Raw genomic sequence first — 13,159 nt, 5'->3', positions numbered from 1 at the left:
GGAGAGCAGGCAGGGATGGGGAGCAGGCAGGGATGGGGGAGCAGGGAGGGAAGGAGAGCAGGGAGGGATGGGGAGCAGGCAGGGATGGGGAGCAGGGAGGGATGGGGAGCAGGGAGGGATGGGGAGCAGGGAGGGATGGGGAGCAGGCAGGGATGGAGAGCAGGGAGGGACGGAGAGCAGGGAGGGATGGAGAGCAGGCAGGGATGGGGAGCAGGGAGAGTTGGAGAGCAGGGAGGGATGGGGAGCAGGGAGGGTTGGAGAGCAGGGAGGGATGGGGAGCAGGGAGGGTTGGAGAGCAGGGAGGGAAGAAGAGCAGGCAGGGATGGGGAATAGGCAGGGATGGGAAGCAGGCAGGGATGGAGCAGGCAGGGATGGGGAGCAGGGAAGGATGGGGAGCAGGCAGGGATGGGGAGCAGGCAGGGATGGAGAGCAGGCAGGGATGGGGAGCAGGGAGGGATGGGGAGCAGGCAGGGATGGGGAGCAGGGAGGGATGGGGAGCCTGGCCTGTGTTAGCCCCACGTTCCTACAAACTCTAGATCTGTTTTTGTGGGGGGCAGCTGTTGTCCAGCAGAAGTCAGGATATTTCACAGAGGGGAGCAGGTGAGAAAACATGAACTAGAACCAGTTTTTTCCTGGACTGTGAATGCCTTCAAAGACAGCAGTTAGATGGATTCTAGGCAAACTGGATCTCCACACTCTGTGCACTGCTCTAGAGCCCCTGGTAACTGGAATTCTCCAGCTGTCTGGGGATGCTGCTCAGGATGAGAATCTTTCCTTTTCCCACGGCAGCAAAAAGCATCTCCCCAAACTGCTGGGAAAGCCCCTGCTGCTCAAGGAAGGTGTGTGTGCCTTACCCACTACCCAGGCTGTGCTGCAGTAAGGGAGATCCATGAGATGACAAACAAGCAAAACTGATGAAAAGAAGAAACAAACATTTCAAGTTTAAAACTAGGATTCCACAACACATTGGTTAGCATATGACAATTAGCATATGCTAACATTTTTTGTAGTCCAGCCAAGTTTTGTACAAATTAACTAGAAGTCACGTATTTATATGATGTAATCCTGATTTAGTCACTCGATTTAGGCTTTGTCTAGAACTCTTTTAAATTGTCCTGGGCTTGTTTTTTTTATTACTGAAAAAAATCCAGTTATTTGGCTATTTCTGAACTATTTGGGTATATAAATGCAGATATAAAACAAATATGTGGTTGCTGCACTCAGCTGCCCCTGCACCTTCATCCTGGAGTTTGCTACAAGCAGAACCATATGGAATGTCCACAGTTTTCAGAGCAGTACACTGAAGTAAGCAGATGTTGAATACAGCCAATTATCAATTTAGCACACGATAAGACAAAGTGGTTCAATATACTGAACATTTGAAATGTTAGCATGTTGCTGGTGCAGTTTAAATGCAGCCTTTGTGATAACTTGGACTTTTCTGCAATGGAAACACAAGTGTGAAGAGAACAAAAATTAAACTTCTATTTGGCTTATGTAGAGTGATGAATGATCATTAAACTGGCAGAGTTCTGAATTAATGTCATAAAATAGAAAGTATCTGGATCCTATTCCTGATAGAATCCAGAATATTTTTTTATTATGTTCCATACATCACTTTAGTTCTATAAAGGCAAAATTATATTTACATTCCAGTTGTCATTTTCCTTTAATTATAATAGAATCATTTTCCTTAACGAGCTGATTTAAGACAACATCCTGTCTTCAACTTTTTCTACTTTGAAAGTACTTGTTATTAAGCACATTGGGACAATTTAGGATGTTTTGAAGTTAAAACCACTAGCATGCCTTGTTTAATCAGAACTGCAAGGATTTCACTTACATTTCAGAAACAATTCCAAAACTCCAGAAATGTTTATGTTAAGGAAGGCTAAAATGTAAAATTCTAGTTGAAAGTTTCAATGCTGCCTGCCCTTGAAAGTTTAAAAAAAAAAATCAGGTGTGTCAGCTCACCTGAGTTAGTTTACAATGAATTAGAGGATCTCTTAAAACTCAGTAAAGCAGACAACCTGTTCATTCAGTATTACATATTTGCTGCAAAAATGTGTGTTTTCCAGACAGCGATAATTTATAATAGGTGGTTAGTGCGGCCAAGGAATAAACGTAAAAATTTTCCTGACAGAACTGTTCAAATATCCTGAATCAACAAAGCACTCCCACACTGGATTTATGTGTGGTGACACGTCTCCCAGCTCGTCCCTCTGCCTTCTCCGAGTGACAGATAGCAAATACAGTTTCCTGCAATTCCATCTCCGCTTCAGGTTCCTGCTCACAAGTCTCTCAGTCCTACCCAGTTCTTCACACCTTTGATTGCCACAGCAGTGGCTGCAGCCGTTCACAGCACAGACCTGCCCAGCTGTGTTTGGACAGGTAAGGAGATAAGGCACAGCAGCAGAACTCATAGGCTAAGTCCCTAATTCGCTCCTGTGCTAGACCATGCTACACCAACGCTGACTTAGACCTGCCTCCACTCCCATTTTATATCACGTTAGATACATATAATCAATACATTAACAAAAACAGGAAGAGAAAAAAATTTGAATGACACATTTTTGCATAAGACACACATCCCAAAGCTCAACCACTTGCAGGCGGTTGAGGCATTAAAATCTAAAGGCACTAAAACACGTTTCCATGGGGGGCTGGATGTACCACGCACGGACAAGCGGAGCCGGTGATTTCGCCGGACGCGTTTCTGCCGCGGGATGTGGCAGCAATTCCCCACACTCCAAGCATTGATGTGAGCCCACGGTGTGCTCACGTGTCGCAGCTCCAATCAATTTGCACACGCAGAGTGGTTCTGACACATCCGAGGCTCACCCAAGCCGTGGCGCATGTGCGCTGGGTCGGTTCACGCACAGCCAGTGTTTCTGGAGATGGCCATTTTTTTTAGTAGACCAGATGGCAACCTGGCAACTCCAGCAAATGCCACACCAGTGATCCCACTGTGCAGAGGCAGTGGCCTTTTCCTTCCCTCTCCCTTGCCCTTTTTCTCTCTGCTCCACCCAAGCCTGGGCCTGTAGAGCATTAAATGTTTTCAGTTAAATTATGCTAACTTGCCTGAGTTAACAAAATTCGAAGATGCTTTCTTCTGTCAGACAACATGTAAACACATTAAGATGCCATATCTGAAACTGTACGAGCAGTATACCATGCTGTCATTTGCAGACTTCATAGCACAAATGTTTAACTCAGGATGTATTTTTTTATTTGGCATAAATGAGTACATTTTCAGTGATAGGGTCAAGAAAGCCCTACCAACAATCCAGCTGTTCTCCTTGCACGGGTGAACAATAGGGATGCCTCTATACAATTTCACGTGTATGTAAGTGGAGACAAATGTGTTACTTTCTAATGTATTTCATACATTATACGAAAATGTCACAAAGGTCTAATTTAATTACTCACAAACCTAGAAACGGAATCAACAAAGGTTTTACATTATGAAATGGTTCTGAAGAAAACAGGCCAGCAAAAGTCGTATTTGCCACAGCATACCATTTAATTTTGTGTTCTGACGCTGACAAGTGAAAAACTGGGGAGGGAAAAGCAGTGAAGGAAAAGGTCTGAATTGCTTTGTGTTTATTTTTACTTAAAAAAAAAAAAAAAGGCGACTAATACCAGCCCCTCCTTCCCTCTTTGTACCTGTGTGAGAGATACCCCATGCCATTTTATCAACCGGAATTCAAACAGAAACCTAAAAACCACTGGAAACGCGCTCCGTGCGTGACTCTCTGGATGTGTTTACTCGCACCTTTAGTGCTATCGCTCCCCACCACGTCTGCAAGTCCGGAGAAGTTCCCGAACCCGCCCGCCGAGCACGAGTCACCGCGCTGCTCTCCTGTCCGTGCGCCCCGTTCCGTGATTCAGCATCCGCGCCCCAACGCGCCGCTCCGGCCCCGGGAGGGAGGGAAGGAAGGAAAGAGGGAGGGACGGCCGGGCTGGGGCCCCGCGGGGGCGGCTCAGGGGTGCCCTTGGGGCGGTGCCCGGCGCGGGGGCCCCGGGCCAGCGGCCGCGCTCCGCTGGAGCCGCTCCCGCCGCGGGCAGCGGAGCGCGTCGGGCAGCGCCCGGCAGGGAAGGCTGGGGGCGCGGCCGCTCCCTCGCCCCGTGGCCGGACTTTTCTCCGGCTGCAAGGCCGCGGCGCTCCCCCGCCTCCCCTCGGAGCCCGAGTCCCCGCTGGCCTCCGGGACACGTTAAATCCCGTGTAATGAGGCTTAACCCCGCCCCACAGCCGGGCGGGCAGCCAGCCAGCCAGGCGGGCCCCTGCCCGGGGAGCTCCCCCCACCCCGAGCGCCCGCAGCTGTTCCAGCCGGAGCTGCTGGAAAGCGGCCACGCTCCCCAGACTTTGTCTCCCTCGCACACAGTGCTGAACTCTGCTCCCTCCCTCCTTCCCATCCCCCGGGGCGCCCGCGGCTCCCCCCGCCTGCACCGCCCCGAGCCGCAGACGCGCGGCGGGGGGAAGGGGGAGCGCTCCCGCCGCCTCCCTGGGGGCTCCGCGGGGCTCGGGGGGAGCGAGCGAGCTCCGCCGGGGCGGGCACGGAGCGCTGCGCTCGGAGCTGCGTCCTGCGGAGCGCAGCCCGTGTGCGGGGAGCTGCCGCTCGCATCCAGAAGGGGATTTTTTTTTTTCCTTTTCCACGGGGAAATAAATAAAAAGAAATAACAAGGGCGGGGAGAGGGTGGGGGAGCGCGCCGGGCAGCGGCCGGGGCGCGGTGCGGGGTGCGGAGCGCAGAGCACCCCGTGGCGCCGCGTCCCGTCCGGGCCCCGCTCCGCGGTTTCCCCGCAGCCCGGCGCGGCCCCAGCCCAGCCCGTGAGGTCGGCGAGGCGGCGGATGGGTGTCTGCGCCGGGGGACGGGCGGTGGGCGGGCGGGGCAGGCGCAGTGTGGGGCCGCGGCAGGGGAGGAGGAGGAGGGCGGGCGGTCGCTGTGTCTATGTGTCGCACTGGCGGGGGGGAAGGGAGTCGGGGAGGGGGGGGTTACACACCAGGGCAGCGCCGGGATCCCTTCTCCACCCCGCGGGGAGGGGGCAGGGCGCCGCCTCCTCCTCCCCCTTCCTCCTCCCCCTTTTTCACCCTTCCTCCTCCTTCTTTCCCCAAAGTTAAACTTCCTGCTCCCGGCCCGGCTGGGAAGGGGACGCGGAGCCCGGCCGGACTCAGCCCCTCGACACACACAACAGCTGGAGCTGTCAAAACTTCCTCCGCTCGGCCTCGGCCCCCGCCGCCTCCGCCGCCGCCGCCCGCTCCTCCTCCGCCCCCGGGGGCTCTGCGCGGGGGGAGGGCGCAGGGCCAGGGTACAATGAAGCGGCGGCCGCCGCAGCCGGGCAGCGCAGCAGCCGGAGCCGCCGCCAGCGCCCGGGGCCTCTGAGCGGGGGCGCCCAGCGGCGGGACCAGCCGCATCTCTCTCGCTCGCTCTCTTCACCTCCCCCAGCCCCGACAGACCCCGCCGAGCCCGGGGAGGGTGTTATTGTGTGTGAGACCCTTCCTTCCGTCCTCTGCGCTTTCTCTTCGCCCCCCCTCCCCTCCTCCTCCTGCTCTCCCCATGCTGCTCCCCCTGCTACCTGTGCTGGTCGGCGGCGGCTGAGGCCAGCGATGCGAGGCGGAGGTGGAGGAGGCGGAGGTGAGGAGGAGAGGAGCCGCGGGAGCAGGAGGAGCATCGGGATCCCCATCACCATCCTCATCTTCATCCTCATCATCATCATCCATGTGTCTCTCTCGTCCTGCTGACTAGGATGTCAACGGAGGACAAGAGTCTGGTGGTGGCGGTGGTGGAGCCGCCTCAGCAGCAGCAGCAGCCCCCCGAGCCTGGAGCTCCCCCCCCAGCAGCAGCAGCAGCAGCCACAGACAAAAGACCTAGGGGCCGGCCTCGCAAAGATGGCGCTTCCCCTTTCCAGAGAGCCAGAAAGAAGTAAGTTCAGCGTTTGTGTGTGCGAGGCAGAGAGGGGCCGGGGCAGGCGGCCAGGCGCAGGCAGAGCTGTCAGTGGAGACTCGCTGCTCGTCGCCCCCTCCCTCTGCCTAATGCCATTTTGAGAAGGGCCCTTCTTTCTTCTCCTCCTCTCCCCTTTGCACTTTCCCCTCCTCCTCCTCCTCCTTTTTCACCTTTGTCTTCCTCCGCCTGCTCTCGCTTTTCCACTTTTCTTTCACCATCCCTATTCCTTTCTTCTCCTCCTTCTTCGGAGTTTCTCTTTAACTCTTCCCCCTTCACCCTCTTCCTCATTTTCCCCTTGCCTTTACACCTTCCCCCTTCTTTTTGAGTCCGTTCCCTTCCAGGACGCTCGGCTGCCCTCAGCGTCGCCGGGGTACTCCCTGAGCGCTGGCGGTAGTTCCTCGTTGCTTTCTCTTGCTATGCCTCCCCCTTCCCCTCCTCTTTTTGGGAAGGAAACCGCGGTTCCCGGCGGGTGGCGGGGAGGACACCCCCGCACCCCCCGCGCACACGCAGAGTTGAGGCAGGAGTTCCTCGGCGGCGCGGGGGGAGCTGTCAGCGGCCGCCGCACGGAGGGACGCGCCGGCGGGACGGTGCCGAAGCACAACAAACACACGGAGGGAGGGGGCGGAGGATGGCGGCGGGAGCCCGTTCCCAGCCGCTGGCAGCTCTCCCTTCGCCGCGGCCTCTCCCCGCCGGGGGCGCGGGCGCTCGCTCGCCCCAGCGCCCCCTCCGCCCCGCCGGGCGCTCCCCTGGGGCCGCCCCGCTCCCCTCAGCCCCGGGCGGGGATCCCGCGGGGCCGGGCCGGGCCGCGCTGAGGGAGCCGCTGAGGGAGCGGGGGTGGCCGCGCTGCCCTGCGGGTGCCCGGGGTGCGCGGCCGGGCTGCGCTCGGGGAGAGGCCCCGGCGGGCGCTTCCCGGGCAGCGCCGCTGCCGCGCTGGCTGCGCTCCCCGCGGGTTATTTTTGAGTAGGATGGAGCTTGCCATGGCATAGCTGATGGCAGCGGTAATAGGGCAAAGCTGGGCGGCACGTTTGGCCAGGGAACGTCAGGAGGTGACCACAGCAGCTCCTGCGCTGTGAGGTCTGTCCGAGCCTCGGGGTTCAGAGGTTGTTCCCTTTGTTTTGGGGACGCGCTCAGTTTGACACTGCCGTGTTTGTCCCGGCGCTTCCCTGAACGCCCACCCCAAACATCGCTGCCGATTTCCGTGCCGGAATCGTTTCGGTTGGAAAAGACCTTTAAGGTCAAGCCCGATCATAAGGTCACAGTGGAAGTCTACAGCATGACAAGGGATTCTGCTGAGCGGACCTAAACACATCCAAAGCCCACACATCTTTTATATGCATTTGTTTTCACAAATGTTTCAGTATCCCAGGACGGAGGTATCATTAGTTTGGACTATATTATTTTTTTGTTGTTGTTGTCATTCATGAAAGTTTGCCTGCAAAGGTTTTTGTGTCACCTCTGGTTTTGGGGAAGGTGTTTTGTTTACAGCTCCCTCTTTTCATTATCTCATGCATTTTCCTAATAGAATTTTTAATATAGTGGTCGTTGAAAGTAGTTGGCAAACGTACACGTAGTGAAGTTCTTGAGTTCATCTCCTTTTCCTTTAGTTTTACACACTTTGGTTTTATTTTCACTTACAGAATCCAAACCTTATATAGGAGACCTTTGAATGTTTTATTTTAAAGGAAATTTTTCTGAAGAAAAATGCAAATGGAACTGAAATGTACCAGTTGCACAAAAAACCTGAATAGTGTTACTAGTGAAAATTGACATTTCTCGTTAGGCCAGTTTGAGGTTGTGTGTGCACTCTTGAGGAAAAGCGTGTGTTAAATTGGTAATTCTTTGCCTTCAGTTAGGTTTTTGGTGTCATGGGAATGTTGTTGGCTAGGTTTAGGAAGAAATAAAATATTCCTGTAAAATACGAGCTTATGCTTACATGACAATAAGTGTTTGTGTAAAAGTGGGAAATTAAATTAGCTGAGACAAAAATTAAAACGAATCCATACTCTTTGTTCACACTCTGATTGTTCCTGGCTGGCATGGTGCTCCCTGTCCTGCTTCATCTTTCTGCAAATCCCGTACTTTTGGTAAAGACATTATGACATAAGTCATAAATGCTTTTGAAGCTAGGATTTTATAAAAAATTGATTTTTTTAATCTGTGCAGCATAGGTATAGACTGGTGGTTTGTAGTTGCATCCATTTTGGGAAGAAAATGGTTTTATTTTGTAAGTTTTCCTATTTGCAAAGTAGTGATTACAACTAGCCTAGCAAATACAGAGCTAAGACAATTAAAACTATTTTCTATTTTTTCCTTCAGAGTGCTTGGTCCTGTCTTCCTTTTCACTTCTGTGCTTTCCAGTTGGATTAATGTGCCTCATGTAAACCAGATAAAAGAGCATATGTCAGACCATTTTCTGTACTGTAATCACATGTCTAAATCACTATTAGCCAGTCAAATTGTTCAACTGCTTTATCCCATTATAGGAAATGTTCCACTGAATGTTCAGTCTAAGTGCAGTCTAAGTAATGATAAAATGAAGAGCCCTGCATTAAACTGGCAAAGCCAGAATAGAATAATTCCTCAGCTATGGATGCCTCCATTAAACAGCAGTGCCATATTGGAGAGTGCTTTAGGTTGGTACTTTACCTTCTTTGAAGGCCGTGTTTTTAAGCAAATTTGATGAGTTTAAGCAGACAGATGGAAAACTGCCTTGAATCTGCTCTTGTGAGATGCCAGGGATTCTCAACTTTTCCCAGAAGTAGACTTATGTTAAGGGAGCAGAGATTTCTTCAGTAGGACAGTGCTTGCCCACATCTCATTCTGCTTTTTACCTGGTTCTCAGGAAAAATCCCAGTGATTCTGTGGACACAGATAAATACAGGGAACAGTGGAGGCCTCCTGTAGGTGAAGAAATGGGAATCAGTGTCATCAGTACCTGGGGAGAGGTACAGATGGTCGAATGTGGTGCTAGAAACAGCCTTTTATCATTGTTTGAAGGATGTAGCTTCATGTGGTGCTGTCAGGAGAGTTAATCTTAGGTGAACAGTTCATTTTTATTATTTATATTGTAATTGTGCCTAGAGGCCAGGGCACCATTGCACTACATGCAGTACAAATGCATAAGCAAAGGTTGTTCCTGCACAAACAATTTCTTAATTTAAATGTACAGATAAGGCAGCATGTAAATGTAAGAAATGTATTGGGAAAGCACAAGGGAGCTGTGAGAATGCTGTGAGCAAGACAGCATGCAGAAGTTCAAGTACCCTGGCTATCTCAGCATCGGGGAGTGATTCACAGGCATCCGACTTGGAGGGTGTATTTAAAGCAGGGTAGCGTTGTCTTGTCACCCTGAGGATTTTCACTGATAGCTGCTTTCCTGCCTGAACTGCCAGGCCAACACTCCTGTTTTCTTCCTTACATTTTACAAGGGGGTATCTGTACAGAGCAGCAATTGGAATTTAAGAGGTGGAGAAAGAGCAGGCAGAGCCTTGAAATTGAGAGCAAGGAGGTTGTTCGTGCTATGGTGCATCAGGAGGAATACAGAGAAGTGTAATCAAAGCAGTGAAGGAAGAAAATACTTTTGTAATATCGCCTTTCTGCCTTAAAATGTAGAAAAACTGAATTTATGAAAGTTGAAAAAAGATAATGAAGTTTCATTACTAAAGCTAGGACATGATGGAGAAGAAAGAAGCTTTCAGATGCGTGGTTACAATCCTCTTGCTAGGACTGTAGAGGAAAAATGGAATTAATTAGGTGCCACCTCACTGTATAGTAAGGCCACTGTATAGTAAGGCCATATATATATGTAAGGCCTGAAACCTTGGGATCTTAACTCTTGCTTGGATTATACCTCAAGTTCCAGGGTAGGGACCTGAAGGATAGGAATGTGGTCAAAAAAATGTTGTAGAGGAAGAATTCTGTTTTAACTATACTGTCATTATATGAACAGCTGTTTGTTCATGAAAATGTATCAGAATAGTATTGTACAGGTGCAGTAAACATTTCTGTAATCAGTTTTAGCAGACCTTTCTTAATCTCTACAGGTTAAAAGCAGCACAAACAGATGCAGCTTCTTAGCAAAATTTAGTAGCAGAAATCTCATTGATTGTGACCGTTTGTAGATCAGTGTCTAAGCTCACTTTAAACTTTATTTTCAGCATCCATCAGATCTTGATCTATGTTACAAGTTATTTTTGCAAATGTGTTTAGTTTAAAGCAGCATATAATAATGCTTTCAAAATTGTGGAGAACATTTTGTGTGTCTTTTTTAATTACCCATGTTTTAATTTCCATAGTAATTTTTCATTACTTTGGCCAATGTAAGCTGCAGTATGTTTTCAAAGGCCATTGATTTCACATATGCAGATACTTTTGAGGACCCTTAAGCATAAGTGTTTTTGCCAGGAAATGATTATTTGAGAATTTTTATCATCACTTTAGTTGCATTTGCATTGGGGTAGGCCAATATTTAAAGATACCTACGCTCAATTTGAAAGAACCTTAACGTGTTGGATGGAGCTTTGTAGCTCAGCTGTGTTTCTTTAGTTCATCACACACCTTCTGTGTGATACTTGTGTCTTTACTTGCCTGCCCTTTTCTCAATTCAAAATTTAACATTTGCAAATGTAAGATGCATGTTGCGTTGTAGGATAAAAATGTTCCTGAATACGAGATTGCAGCCAGGGAAGGTCATCACTACCTGGCAAGACTGAGCTCTTTTGATGGACAAGCTTTGTCCAGCTATTGCACAGCAAAGAGTTAATGTATTAAAGCAAACACTGGCCTCTACAAGCCACGTGTATCAAACTGTTTGGCCAAAAGCCAGAAGGCACATAGTGGAACACGGAGTGAGGAGGAGATGAGGTGTGAGGATTGAAGTTGGCTCTTTGCAGAACAGGGCTGAGCTTTGTGCCATTTTCTTCAGCAGCCTGTGTTCTGTGACTTCCTCCAGTGTATTTGAATTACCAAGCAATTCCCCAACTGCTTTATGTATTTTTTGCATAGGAGCCTCACAGTGCTCAGGAGGTGAATTATATCTGTATTAATCTTCAGATTTTCAGTTCTTGATAAGTACTTGTGCAAGATGGATAGGATTCATTGAATTGTTGAAAAGTTGTTAAAATATGGATTCATATAGAGTCTTCATTAGTGTTTTAAGGGTTAGTGAAGTTAAGCTGAATGCTGAAAATGGAAATGCAGTTTCCCCAATTTAAAACAGACTTTACAGCACTTGCTGTGAAGGACTCTTGGAGACTTTTTTTTTGACATTTCAGTTGTTAGTTTCTCTGTGTTTGTATTTAATGATCCAGTGAACTTCTGTAGTACTTGTCATGAGAGGACCTCCAAGAGGGACAGATTAAGTGTGATGTCTGTCTGAAATCTCAACATATTGGTCACAAGGTGTGTCTTGCCCAGTCTCTTGGTTGTACTCTGAGCCGTCTACATACCAGACATCTCTTCATCCTGTGTGCAATGACACAGGAGACTTTTCCCAGCTTAAAACAATAAAACAGTTCCATTTTCTTGGCTTTGCTTGTGGAGTTTTTTTTTTTTTACTTGTTGTTAGCATGTTAACTCCTACTAACTTCTTGTCATTGTTCTTTCATAAGATAAGTAATTGGAAATGGACATTTCTATTCTTTGTCATCCCTTCAGCTGAGAGATGGTTTTCCAAGGCAGTTGGCTTGCTGAGACTGGGTGAGCTCTGCCTTTCTCAGGGTGGAGTTGTTTTTTAACTCCCTGCACCACAGCAATATTGGAGGATTAGCAGGGAAAAGAGAATTTCCTTATGCACCACTAATGATCACTCCCTTATCCAGTATTATACACTAGTGCTGTGAAATTACCTTTTCAAGAAATGCTGTCATAGGTACACTGAAATGTTATTAATTGCTAAATAATTAGGTGACTGACAATTCCAGGAAATATTGAAAGATTTCCTCCTTTCTGTGTTTAATACATTTGATCACCAGTTCATACAATCTGCATGGTTCATATAGTTTGGATAAATACAGAGGAGCAAGGTTTTACTACTTTTTTACTTGTAACTTATACTTTTGGTATCTTGTACTGAATTATGCTTTTTCTGCTCTGCTTTTTTTTTCCCCTTCTGGAAGGATGGCACTAGACAGCGCTCTTCATGCTATTCCTCTGTTAGTCAAAATAAGTTTGGGCACTTGTTTCAAGAGCTACGCTCAGTAAGTTCTTCTAACAGCTTGTTGCTTTTGAAAGCAAGTAAGATAAAGTAGGAAAACCCTTAAAACACAGAATATTTATTACTTAAAGAAACATAGGCTGTGAGTGTATGGAGTGCATCAGGTGGTTATTTTCCCCAACCACCATAAATCTTCGGCTGGTTCTGGCAGCGAAGAGCAGCAGCGCTGCCCTCCCTCTGCTACCAGCTGTTTATTCTCTCCCCTGTGCTGACCCAGGCACTTGTGGTGAGCTGCACTGGGAAACTGAGCTGGGGTAGAACTAACCTGGCAAAGAAACGTGATTATGATAGCACGAGGGAGGAGGAGGAGGAGGCCAGAGCGAGGGCCAGGCTGCTGGAGGGAGGCAGAGCTGTGGCTCTTGGCAGCACTGCCAGCCAGCAGTGCTCTCTGTGAAGGTACAGCCTTGGCTCTCTGAAATTTGAGGGGTTTTCAACTCCTTTGAGCTTTCCAATACAGGAGGAAATTCAGGAGATTGAGATTGAGGCTGGTTCATTGGTTGTTTAAAAAGAAATAGTGGTGTTGAGAGGGTTCTTCACAGTGTATAGATAAAGGAGTTCTCATCTTCCTTGGCCCAGACATTGGCTTGATTAAATAGGGAATTTCAGTTCTCACTTTAATGCTGGGAATCATTCTTAAATGGAATATTTAAAGCGCCCTCAAATAAAAATGTAACTAGAATATTTTATATTAACAATAATTTCTTGTATCCTGGAAGCTCCTTCCTACAAGTATATCAACATATAGGCATTATAATAAAATCAAATGAGCTCTTGCTTCTTTCAGAATATTTTTGCCTTTTGAATTTTTTGGGAGGTTTTTACTAAATCACACGTGCACCCAATCCTATTGCCAGCCATTCCCATATAAATTTATAATTACTAATTTTCAGTGCTGTGTTTGTCAGCATGCTGATTGCTTTTCTTGAAGAAACTGCTGGAAGTACTATCAAACTAGGATGTTTTCACCCAGACTTTTGGCATTGGGTAGGGGGAGGGAAAAGG

The 13,159-nt window shown here is 48.7% G+C and overlaps 1 protein-coding gene across 10 annotated transcripts in view; it reads left to right on the top strand.

Moving 5' to 3' along the window:
• Positions 1-5,550: 5,550 nt before the first annotated feature.
• The window catches only part of KMT2C (lysine methyltransferase 2C), a 186,750-nt gene continuing 179,141 nt past the window's right edge, over positions 5,551-13,159 (top strand). For 9 of the 10 annotated variants that reach the window (XM_033058830.2, XM_033058848.2, XM_033058823.2 and 6 more), the window contains exon 1: positions 5,653-5,922. In XM_033058830.2, the coding sequence (XP_032914721.1) occupies positions 5,747-5,922 (176 nt within the window). In that variant the 5' untranslated portion in view covers positions 5,653-5,746. The other variant, XM_033058776.2, reaches the window with a different exon arrangement.

This window comes from Catharus ustulatus, chromosome 1 (genome assembly GCF_009819885.2).
Source record: "Catharus ustulatus isolate bCatUst1 chromosome 1, bCatUst1.pri.v2, whole genome shotgun sequence".
NCBI lineage: Eukaryota > Metazoa > Chordata > Aves > Passeriformes > Turdidae > Catharus > Catharus ustulatus.
This window is presented reverse-complemented; position numbering and strand designations above follow the sequence as displayed.